The sequence below is a fragment of the Gymnoscopelus microlampas genome (genome assembly GCF_963454915.1).
Source record: "Gymnoscopelus microlampas genome assembly, chromosome: 6".
NCBI lineage: Eukaryota > Metazoa > Chordata > Actinopteri > Myctophiformes > Myctophidae > Gymnoscopelus > Gymnoscopelus microlampas.
In genome coordinates this window covers 14,941,935-14,955,451 of record NC_139943.1, presented here as the reverse complement: position 1 = coordinate 14,955,451, position 13,517 = coordinate 14,941,935, and the positions used below count along the sequence as shown (strand labels likewise).

The following is a 13,517-nucleotide window of genomic DNA, read 5'->3' as shown; positions in this document are numbered from 1 at the left end:
CAAATTCACAAATGTACTAAACACAAGGTTTTCCCATTTCATTGGCAGCTAAACTTTGATGTTTGACCTTTGACAGGAGCGGTGTGTACTGCTGAGTCTGGCAGGTCATTGGCTGTCCCGGGTCGATCCGGTTCCCCTGCCCCGCCTTCGGCTTCTGGAGAAATGCCTCTGGACCAATCGCATCCGGGAGCGGGTTCTCCTGCGTGTTTCCATGGAGACCGAGAGCATATTCAGCCTCCCGTTCCCACCGCTATCAGCCGTCAGTTCAGAAGAGACCGACTCGTCTTCGTTTTCCTCTTTGTCTTCATGGTACGAGTTGGCCAAGTGTGAGCTTGTAGATTGGCTATTTCCGCTATTTAGATCCCCTATTTTACGCAAACTTTTTGAATGTATAAAATGATTAATTGCATGGACCTTTTTGGCCATAGTACATTATTTATTTTGATTATTGGCACCAATGAGTCTCAGTAATTTCTTTGTCAAGTGCAATTTATTAATTTTTAACAGCCTAAAATGCCTAAAAAATGGAAATGTGAGTTTTATTGTAGTTTCTTATGTTCAGTGCCAAAAACAATGAAATCGTTAATTGCGATTATTAGTACAACAATTAATGGTCAACTAACATGTCATGATGGTGACAACCCTAGGTACGAGGTGCTGGTCAACGAACAGTTCTGTTTCTCCAAGATCTCTGCCCTGAACCAGGAGAGTGACCTCACACTGGATGGTCTGCCGCAAGGTTATTATATCCTTTTTATTGTAATCTCGTTTTGACTTTTTTTCTTCCAATTTCAGTTTATTTTTAATTAGGTTTTAAAGCAGGTTTGCTAGTTTAGTTTAGATTTTGTTTTAGTGTTAGTAAATGTTTTACATTTTTAAATGGGGTAGTCAGGCACGAGATTCAAAAAGGTCAGGCAAATTGGGAACTCAGTTGTGAGCTTGTAGATCAGCTATTTTTGCTATTTTCGAAATGTAAAACAAGAAATATTTACAAAAACTATAACTAAGGACTGCTTCTCTGTGATTTTAGTTAGTTTAGTAAACACACAATACAGTTTCACTTAGTTATGCAAAGCCTTGTTTTTATTTTTATTTCAGTTGACTAATTCTAGATTCCATTACTTCATAAGTTGTGGTTAACTAAAATAACCCTGGTCTGTCCACGTACACAGAGGAGGCCGCGAACCATGACTCAGTAGGGAAAGAAAAGGGCGACATGGCAGAAATTTGTGGAAACAGCGACTCTGCACTCCGGGGGCACGGCGAATCTGCATTGAGTTCCGAGGAGCGGGGTGTCCTCTCTGAGCTCATTGGCCAGTTGTTGGATGAGGGGCGTGTCCACGAGGCAAGCCGCGTGTGTCGCTATTTCTCTTATTACCACAGTGACATGCGGGTGGTGCTACATTGCCGTGGGTTGGCATCTGGAGAACTCCGCCCTGGCACACAGGAAGTGACGGAGGCACCGCCGGGGAGAAGCCTCACTACCTGTAAGCATCCATTTGACCCCTAACCTTCATATGACCCCTGACATTTAATCTTCATATTGTGACCTTTAAAACCACCCTCCAGCCTATTTTATTTCCTGTTTTCCCCACTGATTAACTCACCAATCTGCATTATGGTAGAGATTTGAAATCACAATTCGCGCTGCCAATTCTCACAAAGGCGATGTAAAGTGAAATTGAAAGCAAAAGCGATGTCTCAGAGCACAGCTTTGAGATGGAAGAAGATTACTCTCATGCTCCTTCACCTGTAGAATCTAATCTAAATAAAACCAGAACGGTAGAGCCTAGATTTGTCAACCATTTAACCAGTCAGTGGGATCGGGATAATAATCATGCTTATGTCCCTTTTAGCCAAATACCACCTCAAATGTAGAATACAATATTGAACTTTGCACTCAAAATGAGCATTAAGTAGCTGTAAAAATGTTTTAAAAACTGTAGAGGGGCTTTAACCTTGATGTTGCACAGCCCTTTCTCTCCTTCCCCTCTCTCCTCTCTTTCCTTAAAAAACCTTTAAAAAATATACCCCCCTCCCCATCTCTCTCCCTCTCAGCTCCATCAGTCAGCAGTCTGTTGTCCTTTGACCTGTTGCCCCCCCCTGACGACCAAGTGCTTTGTCAACTGAAGACACTGGTCAACAGCTGTCGCCATGGCAACAACTACTGTAAGCAGGTCCTCAGCCTGTACGAGCTCTCTAAGGTACGCTCTTATTTTATATCTAGGACCTAGCGTTCGCGACCCACCCATATGACCACGGCAGACAACACGGCAGCCGATTCAGAGCATGTTTATTTGAACGATCAATCGATTGATTGTGTTCCACCTTGGATCAATGGAACTAATGTATAGTTTTTAGGTTCCCATTTATTGGTATCACAATGAAAACTATTTTTCCAATGTTTTAAAGAAAACAAAAAAATCTAAATGCGCACTGTCTTCTCTGCCTTTTCGCTCTCATCAAGGAAACACCATAGTTATATAAAACGTTTTCAAATTCTGTGACTGGAGCTCTTCTTAGTGCGTTTTGTCAATTATTTGGGAGCTCACTTGGGAATCGCTGATCTAGGGCTCCCAACCCTTTAATTATGTCAGAGGAGGTATGTCTTCATTGTTTGATAGAAATCCTCTTTAACAGTGTGTGGTAGGGTGTTGCACTGTGCACGGTGGATGAAGGGATAATGCTGCCTTCCTGACAGTCAGACATTCATAATTGGAAGCGGTTGGAAAGGTTATTTTCTGTATCCAACCATTCCTCACTCAACAGGCGCTAACCAATTACTACATAAAACAGTTTTATTAAATTCAACGACAACTACCAAACAATATCTGGCAAATGTTCGAAAAAAGCAATTCTAATGGGTCCCAGTTTTCTAAAAAGCAATTCAATGGGTCCCAGTTTGTTCTAAAAAGCAATTCTAAAAAGCAATTCAATGGGTCCCAGTTTGCTCTGCCATGATGCTACAAAATCAACTGCATCTCGGAGATATCGAGAAATCCAAGTTTCATAGTTGGAATTTAGTTGTCGACTTAAATGGCCCTTCCATTGCATTATTCCTTGTAGTAAGTTGGAAATTCCAACTTACTACTGTGAAGTTAGTGGGAGGAAGAAGATGATCATAGAGCCAATCCGAGAGATGGGACACATGGCCCGAGAACCATTGGTTCCCAAGACTACTTACAATCAGAGAGAAGCTATGAGTGTAATAGACCCTTTTTGTGCCTATTCTTGCTGTGTTGTTTTTCCCAAAAAGTATGACTCCAACTTGTATTAATTATCGTATAACAGTTGCCACTGCCAATGTTTCTAGCACATACTTCACATCAGGTAAAGTTAAAGTATTGTCTGTTGTAGTTATATATATATGTGTCTAAAGGTTTGTCATGCCAATTCATCAGACATTGATCGCGAAACTACAGTCGAGGGAATAGGTGATGTTGTTTGTCTGGTGTGTGTTCAAAATGACCCTTAACTAAACTTGATACCTAACCATGGATGTATTGAGTGGCTACTGTTTTCAGGTAATGAGTTGCTCCATCTACGCTTCTCCCGCTGAAAAATATAATGTTTGCTTTCAGAAAACCGGTCTCTACAGTACACTATTTGTTGTGAAGTCCCTTTGAAACTCCAATGCCCTGACACAGCCATTTTTGATCCTGTGTGGAACAGAAAGTGCACAGTTGATATTGTTTTACATGAATTCCTATGGGACATTGTTTCGACAAATAAATTAGTTAAAAGCTTTACGAATTTCCATTAAAAAGAAAATACAAATACAAAATCTTCTCCCCTCCAGGAGTTGGACTGTTCGTTCGATGATCTGTACAAAGAGGATCCCCAGGCTGTCCTCTCTCAGGTCCTCATGTCTTCTCAGCCGGAGCGCTACCAGAAGGCTCAGGCATTTATCAAAGTCCAGAACCTTCAACCCAACACTGTAGCCCAGCTGGTTGCTAACGGCACAGTACAGGGAATACTGGCCTCCACACAAGACACACTCGCTGGTGAGACACACTAGCTTTTAGGGCTGCAACTATCATTTATTCTCTTAGCGATTATTCTATTGCTTGCTTTTTTGAATAATCGAGAAGTCTAAGTCGATTAGTGTGATTAACCACTTTAGCACTATTTTCTACTTTGTCGTACAATGGTGTCACTCAAAATCAGACGATTTTAAAGCTCCCAACAATTATTTTATTAAAAACTATTTTTAAATCGATTCAAACCATTAGTGTGATTAACTGTTACACCCCTACTAGCTTTACACATTATTATTGATATTATGTCTGTCTAACCTGTCTATCTGTCTGTCTGTCTGCTAATCCAGCAGAGAGACAAGTGTATAGGCCATCAGAAGGGAGAGATAGTTTTGTCCAGCTGGCCAAACTATGTGGTGACCCCAACCTGGTTGGACTCTGTCTACTCGACCTCCTGTCCACTGTACCACTGAGCAAACTGGACTGCAGTAAGACGCACGCACGCACGCACGCACGCACGCACGCACGCACGCACGCACGCACGCACGCACACACACACACACACACACACACACACACACACACACACACACACACACACACACACACACACACACACACACACACACTACTGCCCTGTTAATCACTCATTCACAGGCACTCTGTTTCAAATATGTATCGAAATAAATTATTATTTGTATTTTCAAATAGTTATTAAAAGAAAGAAAGCACAGAAAGCATTTAAAACATCCATGTATGTGGGGAAGTATAACGATAATTTCTAAGAAAAGAACATGAATTAACTTTGTAAAGGGCAAATTTAACCCCCTAGGGGTACATATTTCTCGATATGGAAAACAGAAATAAGAGAACATTTGTTGTCAAAGTCTGGGTGGCATAAAAAGAGATAAAACGCAACGTTCTAGTTTGATCTACAAGCTCACTGCTATTTTCGGTGTGCAACACAGCACACAACCATGTATAAATCATGCATTAGCGGGTGGGAAGCTGGCGGGTGACTGTGTCCTCTTCACTGCACTTTAAAACTCCTACTGGTTGGTCTTGATGTCTGATCAGCGGGGAACGGAGCTAGAAAAGATAGCGTGAACCTCCTCACTGTCAGGTGAAAAGAAGCAGCCAGTGACTCCATGTGGATCAGAGGATCTACAGTGTAGACAACTCCCTGTTGTCAAATGGGGGTGTACTGTTAGACACTACACACTCCATGTGACAACAGGGGGGCTGGCAGCGACAGGAACCACAGTGCACATGGAGAGAATCAGCAATGACTAAAAGTTTGACAAAGACCAAAAAAAGTGCAAATCTCACATTTTATAAATGACACCCACTCATCTTTGTCTGTCTATCTGTGTGGGTCTCTCTGTCTGTCTATCTGTCTCTGTGTGCGTAGTTGTGGAGGTGTTGATCGTGGTCCATGACTGTTTCAGTTTGAGTTGTAACATGGAGGGAATCGTCCGAGTTCTCCAGGCGGCCCGACACCTGAGCCACGCCCACCTGGCCCCCAGCGAGCAGTACGGCTTGCTGGTGAGACTCCGCCCCCCCCTTGTCTGTTCATGCCCTGTGATGTCATTTAAATATACGGTCGCTGTGGGGTAGAAAACTTGAATGTCCAAAACAGTTACTTTTCAGGAAATGGAAAAAAAATAACCTGTGTTCCAATGGATGCAATGTATTTATTATTTAGTCACAAGCTCTTGTTAATACATCAATATTATCAATATTTAGAAAACTCTTGTAGATTGAATATTTTCACTCTTGTATGACAAAGCAGGGCAAAAATATGGAGATATTTTTGCCCGACAGTGACGTTGTACAAATACATTTAAAAAGTATTATGATTTATTAAGGCAGACCATGCCTACTCAGACCTCGTCTAAGTCACACTCTGCAATAGACAACACCAATAGACAACACCCACTATTGTGGTAGATAAACCATTAATATTAAAATAAGACCTTTATTGATACCGCTGGAGAAATTCAGGCGCCAAAGATATTATCCACAATACATATATCCAGTATCCACATGGCTAGACTCCAATGTGAACTTCTTTAATTCAATATGGTGACAAATGATTGGACTTCCTCACAGCTGCCCTTGAATATACAAAAGATATCATCAATATAACGGAACCACTTATAACAATAAATAAAACACAGACAAGACATAAGTCAACATAACATGAAGCAGGTCAAACAAAACCAACTGAACCTTAATTCAAAATAAAGTGTGTGTGTGTGTGTGTGTGTGTGTGTGTGTGCGTGTGCGCTTGTGTAGGTACGTTTGTTGACAGGTATCGGCAGGTATAATGAGATGACCTACATCTTTGACCTGCTTCATCAGAACCACAGGTTTGAGATACTCCTGAGGAAGAATGTAGACAGACCACCTGGACAGGTAACACACAATATCATAGACATACACTAACACTATACACTATACTGCATAGCACTGTTTCCCAGCATGGGGTCTGGGCACTAAAGATTACAAGGGGGGAGATGAGGCCTTGCTGTAGTCCAAAACTGTAACTTTAACATACCTAACTCCCACATGTGAAGCACAGTGAAAAACATTGTTAAACTGCAACTTTGGACAAATTATTGTCAATAAAATTGCCAAAGCATTTCAAAAAGCTTAAAAAATATCTGATCTATATTAGCTATTTGTCCCACTAGACGTACAGTATATATAAGGCTTAAAGGGCAAGACCACTTTGGTAGAGGTTTGGGTTGTGTAGTTACCTTGCCGTGATGTAACTCCAAAGGTGGGCAAGAAATAAAAAATAATTGCTCGATTAGATTAGAAATTGATAATTAGTGTGGTTGCCCAACAGGGCAACCAGACTATAGTTATCTTCACACTTTATTAGTGTGGTTGCCCAACAGGGCAACCAGACTATAGTACTCTATACTCTTTATTTATTTATAGATAAACTTTTTTTCAGACGCATCTCCTCCCACAGTTTTTATCCCCTAATGTTGTGCCATATATCAAAATGACCGTCTAAATCGGGAATCGTGCGCGTGTATAGGGCTAAGAGATTGGTTGAATAGTTTAATTGATATTAATTTATTAGTGCCATTAAATGTCCCCATCCGCTTTAATGGAAAAGTGAAAAAACTCAAATTCAAGTATTTTTTTCTCAGAAACCGTAAGAGCTAGAGTTATCAGATTTGGAGGGATAATTCATAATATTGTCCGAAATTATTGAAAAAAATATCACACCATTCGGCCTCATGGTGGCGCTATAACAGCCCCCTTTACGTTTTGGCCTGTAACTCTTGAACCGTAGGTCCGAAAATCAAAATTTCTTTTCACCTGGATTCCTTGGGTCACTACGCATCTCCCCATATAGGCCACGCCCATTTGCGTCAGGATAGATTTTTTGATATTGATTTATTTCTGCATTAAATTTCCCCATCCACTTTAATGGGAATTGCATTCAAGTATTTTTTTCTCGGAAACCGTAAGGGCTACAGTTACAAGATTTGGAGGGGAGGTTAATAGGTTTTTGCGAAATTATTATGAAAAGAATCACACCAGTCGGCCACTTGGTGGCGCTATAACAGCCCACTTTACCTTTTGGCCTATAACTCTTGAACCGTAGGTCGTAAAATCAAAATGTCTTTTTCCCTAGATTCCTTGGGTCATTACGCAACTTTCCATATAGGCCACGCCCATTTGCGTCTTGATAGATTTTCCGCCATTTTGAATTTTCTTCAAAACACACTTTTAGCTCCTCCTCCCATATATTTTGTCCAAATTTCACAAAAATCGGTACACATGATCTCTGGACCCATGCGATAATCTGGACCGAAACAGAATTTTGATAGTCCATACCGTTCGTCCGTAAATGGCTTCCAAAGTTAGCGGAAGGGGCCCGTTTTACAAAAAAGGCCACAAATCACGAACGACACGTCCAGTCAATCCCAAATTTGAATCACATGTCAAGGGTGGTTTACTCAACAAATCCCCAAAAGCATTTCCACTTTGATCCATAGGGGGCGCCACAAATGCTCAAACTGTAACCGTTTGATGCAAAAACCTTATGTTGGGGGGATCAATCCTCTCAAAATGAAACGCAAGTGATCTCAGGAGTTATGTGACAATGTAATTGGCACAGCCTCTGATGGTATTCCTCCCAGCGTATTCCTCGAGTCCCGACGGCAGCGATCCGCGACTCGCGTCGGCGCAACCACACTCTGCAATTGCCCTGAATTGCGACGCGTCTAGTTCAAAATATGCTCCTCATTGACTTACATTGTACAGTAAAACTTCTCTCAAAGTCACTCTTTTAGCACAAAAACGAACGCAAACAAAGTTGATTCAGACAATATAGAACATCACCAAACCCAGTACTGTTTTTTTTTTTATAAAAATGTCAACTTCCTGTTGATTTTGCCATTTTTAATAAGTAGAAAACCTGGACTGGATCGGCGGATCCGGATCCGGATCCAGATCTTCAAATAGTAAAATCAACTGGAAGTTGACATTTATATTAAAAAAACAAACAGTACTGGGTTTGGTGATGCTCTATATTGTCTGAATCAGCTATGTTTGGGTTCATTTATGTGCTAAAAGAGTGACTTTGAGAGCTGTTTTACCGTACAATGTAAGTCAATGAGGAGCATATTTTGAATTATCAATTTCTAATCAATGGAGCAATCATTTTTGATTTCTTGCCCACCTTTGGAGTTACATCATGGCAAGGTAACTACACAACCCAAACCTCTACTAAAGTGGTCTTACCCTTTAAGCGGTTAACATATCTGGAAAACACAAGTGTGTGCGTGCATGGGGAGGTCTCAGCTTTTGTCATAATGTAAGACGGGGGGTCACCAAGGAAAAGAGTTGGGAACCATTGCTGTATACTGTAGGATAAATACTGCATAAAGCCCCAATGCTGTCTGTGTGGTCGTGTGTGTGCAGAGTTCCAGTCTGAAGACCGCTCTGTTGGACTACATCAAGCGCTGTCTTCCCGGAGACAGTGAGAAACACAACATGGTGGCCCTCTGCTTCAGCATGAGGCGCGAGATTGGAGAGAACCATGAAATGGCAGCCAGGACGCAACTCAAGATTATCGAGTCTCAACCGTGGGGTGAGACTTTCGCTAAAATATCAGTGAAAAACATTCGTAATTGGTGGTCTACGACGCACCAAAATCAGGATCCTTATTGGGTGGGCTCTACCTCTTAGAGGTGCATTGTGCTATTCGTGCCCCCACTGATGAAAAGGGTGGATTACCATAACAGGTTGTCAGTTGTGGTGTAGAGGGAACACTCACCCATTACTACGGAGACCCCGGGTTCCATCTGCAAACACAATTGGTGTTTTAACCGCATGTTATAATAGGTGAACATTTGGCTAAAATAAGCAAACATTCTATAAAAATCACACCCAGTGTGAAGTGGGCGGTGTGTGGTCATCACAACATGACAAACTTAAAAAAAAGGATAATTGTTTTTTTTTAAGTCCATACTGCTATTCATAGGGCTGCACATGTGTCATGTGTTTCGCTAGCCAATCACAGTCCTGAATTTGCAAAGTCAGCCAATCACATTACAGCTAGTGGTGATGACACTAGCTGTAATGTGATTGGCTGACTTTGCAAAAGTATAGATTTGCATTGACTGTGGAAGGGTTAGGGGTGTAGACTGCGTTGTAGACTATTGGCCAATCACGGTGCAGGATTGGTCAGTGTCCAAAACTCACTTATAGGGGGCGGTTACACCGCCCCAAAAATAGCAGATCTACAATCTCAGTGAAGTTGTCGATTATCTATTTTTGCTATTTGTGTACAACAGAGTATATATGGTTTAAGTGGTTAATGCATTGTGGGTGGGAAGTCGGCAGATTGAGTACAGTGTCAGTACACTAGCGGCTCCTAGTGGTTGGACAGAGCACCTGTTCAGCAGGGGAGCGGAACTGGGGAAGACATGAACCTGAACATGTGTTACTCTCTCCCAGTGAAATACTCCTGGGAAGCATCTGTTGAGTCTGTGTGGATCAGAGGATCAACCTTTTTTTTTGCTCTGGACCACTAGCATATTTGAACAATCCTCAAGGACCACACTCACACTGTACCTAAGAGTCATAACACAGTCATTTCTATTTTATTAACGGGCTGTAATATTTAATTGATACTTTTTGGGGAAACAGTGGTTGAGAAACGGTGGGTCTGCACCCTCTCGTGACTGTTGGTTGGCAGCGACAGGGACCACATGGACACAGGGAGGAAATTGATGGTAGTTATACTAGGAGAAACTGAGCAAAGATAAACGGTTGTTCCAAAAAAAGTTAAATCTAAATAGTTCTCCCTCTCTCCTGTAACTCCTCCCCTTGCATCCTATTGACTTAACTCGTCCATAGTATTATTGGCTTCTATGTAGCTTTATTGTATGTTCTATGAAGCTGTTTAACCATTTCAGACTATATAATAGCCGAACTACTGTTTTGTTTGCAGAAGAGATTGACACTGGAGCAGTTCGGACAGTTAAAGCCTTTTTATTCAGGTGCTAGTGCAATAAATAATGACGTTTCAATCTTTTAATCTTCCTCAGAGTCATAAATGGCAGCGTCTAGGGAGGCAGGCGAGGGCTGTGCTCTCAATGAGCTGCTCCAGTGTCAATCTCTTCTGCAAATGTTGGTGTCCCTGCCCCTGTGACGCACCAGACTAAACGTATTAGATTGAGGTGCGCCGGTAGACTCCCTTTCTGAGACAGACAGCTGGTGAGACAGACAGAGAGTAGGTGAGACAGACAGCAGGTAAGACATACAGCAGGTGAGATAGACAGAAGGCATGATAGACAGAAGGTAAGACTGAGGACATGTCTCTCAGGCCTGAAACTATTTCAGAGACGAGTGTTCTGATGAACAGAATTCACCAGAGTCCAAGTAGACCTGACACTGTCTTAATCTTAATCTGTCGTTCCAAGCTTGACGGAGAGCACTCGTTTGTCTTGACAGACAGACAGGGCTGTCATTAATCTTCTTTTCTGTTTATCCAGTGGTGACTCCTGAGTTGGAGAAAAGTCTGTCCAAGGTGTTTGATCTGCTTAAAGATGCCGCAGAGAGCTACTCCAAGGTAACACTGCTGTTTAGAACGTTTCAAATAATGTATTTCTCCTTTATCTAAAAAGTCTTAATTTATACTGTGTGGGCCAAGCCATGGCTCATGGCCCCAATACAGCACTGTCGGGCAGAAACCTCCATATTTCTTTTTTTTTTTGTAAAAAATTAATGCTCTATTTCATCGTACAACAGTGTGCTATTTTCGCTATTTCCGATTTCTTTTTTAAGGTGAAAATGTGTCAGTGGGTTTTATAAATACTGAACCAACGGAAAGTATTAATGACAGTTTATGACTAAAATAACTACATTGGCTCGACTGTATTTCTTTCAATTTCTTGAAAATAAACCGTTTTGGACATACAAGGTTTCTGCCCGACAGCAACGGTAGTATCTAGTATCTAGGTACGAGTCATGAGCTATGAGCCACGGCTGTGCTCACACAGTAAGTAGGACAATAAAAAGAGAAAATGACGTGTGTGTGTGAATTAGGACCAGTGTGTGCGTCAAGCATCTCGTTGTGTGAGGATGGCTAAGCTGGTGCTACTGCAGCGTCACTTCCTGAAAGACGGCTCACAGCAACGCATCATCAATCTGCGTCAGGCTGACCTGGCCATCGCTACCCAAGCCCTGCCACGATGTTACCAGGTACACACGCACACACATATGCAATATCGCATGCACACAAGCACCCAGATAGAGTGTACTGTATTTATGTGTGTGTGTGTGCGTAGGTGTTTGTGGTGTCCGAGGCTTATGACTACAGCCCAGACTGGGCGGAGCTTGTTTACCAGAAGGTCCTTGTTAATGGAGACTTCCAGTACCTAGAGGAGCTGAAACGACACCGGCCGCTGACCTCCAGTCTGTTTGAAGACGTCTCCAAGAAGTAAGATTTGAACTACAAACTTTGATCCTTAGAGAATTGACAAATTATGCAATACCCGTTGACAACAACACCCTGCTTCACACATTGATTTGTTTTGTGTGTGTGTGTGTGTGTGTGTGTGTGTGTGTGTGTGTGTTTTCTCCCAGGTGGACTCTGAGTCGTCCAGCAGGCAGTAGCAGTCAGAACCTGCGTAGGTTCCTACGGTTCTGTGATGATGTTTCTACATTGTACAGACTGGCCTACCAACACCAGCTCACTGACCTGGCCAACCTACTGTTGCAAGACTGCAAGAGCAGCAGCTATCTCACTGACCGCCTGGCTAACTGACTGGCTGGTTAAATGACTGACCTCCTGAATGACTGAGTGACTGACTGGTTAAATGACTGACCATCTGGTTCTTTGATTGAAAGAGTGAGTGATCTGTCTAGACAGACTATTGTCTCACTCAATTTTGAAATGCTTCCGCCTAACAGACTACATCAGAATCACTGAAAATCCACAGAAAATAAACCAGATATCCTGCATCCCCCTCGCTTCCGTTCCTCTTCTGCAGTCACGTAAATAATTTTCTGTAAATAAAATTAGTCAAAGTATATCTAGTTTGCTGCTTAGCAGAAATGGGAATTCTATTTTAAGATATCTTAAAATAGATACTCCTGAATGGAAATAACAAACGGATGACAGCTTCCTGACACAGCATTTGCAAGGCGCAGATACAGACTGTATCATTAGGAGTTTGTGGAAAGGCTGTCTGGTTTGCGAGGCTAAATGGACCTGACTGGTTCATTGTCTGAGAGTGACTGTTCATGCTTCATCACATTGAGGTTGTGTTTCTACCAGCTAATGGAGATCAACAGATCGTCCTGTTAGATATGTCAAACATTATTAACTTTTTGTTGAATGCACACTTCTCATCAAATCTAAATGCTTTCTACAATGTCTTCTGTGGAGATTAAATGAAAACTGTTACTGAATGAAATAAATTGTCTATTGATTAAATAATTGAAGGTTGACACTGATTTACTTAGAGTTATGTGTACGGTATGTCCGTTAGCTGTTTTCAGAGCTGTATGACCACAGTCTTCTTTTTTATTTTTTAGCAAAACTAAACAATAAAAGCCTGGAGATCAAGGCTAGTCTTCTCAATCAACCAATGAGAAGCGCCTGGCTGCAGCCGTGTTCCAGCAGACAAGGTCACATACTCATTCTGCAGCCAGACCCTATTGCAACCAATGGCAACTCAGCCGTAGTGAGAACTATTCTCTGGGTTCTGCTTAGAAACACAGCCTGTGACATATCGTATCCTATACTATTCTATATTAAAATGACCTAATGAGTGAGTGGGTCGGTGGACCACCTTGGGGGGCCCCCAGAGTCCCTGTGGACTGGCGGTGCGACATACCATAGATGTGAGGGCCACTTGGCAGCCTGTACCTATAGTTACTCTAATAATAAGAGTCTAGTATATAAAAATCACACCGAGTGAGAAGAGAGTGGTGCCTTTGAAAGTGTAACTGGTTGCATCCTTGTGTTGCAATCAGCAACAATATGTTGTCACGTGACAC

The 13,517-nt window shown here is 42.0% G+C and overlaps 1 protein-coding gene across 2 annotated transcripts in view; it reads left to right on the top strand.

Annotated features, from left to right (window-relative positions):
* spg11 (SPG11 vesicle trafficking associated, spatacsin) overlaps positions 1-12,920 on the top strand; it is a 46,592-nt gene extending 33,672 nt beyond the window's left edge. The window contains exons 31-43 of one of the 2 annotated variants that reach the window (XM_084058945.1): positions 77-309; positions 648-739; positions 1,173-1,487; positions 2,059-2,204; positions 3,800-4,004; positions 4,331-4,465; positions 5,389-5,522; positions 6,276-6,395; positions 8,928-9,096; positions 11,006-11,082; positions 11,559-11,714; positions 11,801-11,952; positions 12,099-12,920. In XM_084058945.1, coding sequence (XP_083915071.1) covers positions 77-309; positions 648-739; positions 1,173-1,487; positions 2,059-2,204; positions 3,800-4,004; positions 4,331-4,465; positions 5,389-5,522; positions 6,276-6,395; positions 8,928-9,096; positions 11,006-11,082; positions 11,559-11,714; positions 11,801-11,952; positions 12,099-12,279 — 2,115 coding nt within the window. In that variant the 3' untranslated portion in view covers positions 12,280-12,920. Of the gene's footprint in view, positions 1-76; positions 310-647; positions 740-1,172; positions 1,488-2,058; positions 2,205-3,799; positions 4,005-4,327; positions 4,466-5,388; positions 5,523-6,275; positions 6,396-8,927; positions 9,097-11,005; positions 11,083-11,558; positions 11,715-11,800; positions 11,953-12,098 lie in introns of both variants that reach the window. The other variant, XM_084058944.1, reaches the window with a different exon arrangement.
* Positions 12,921-13,517: the final 597 nt, after the last annotated feature.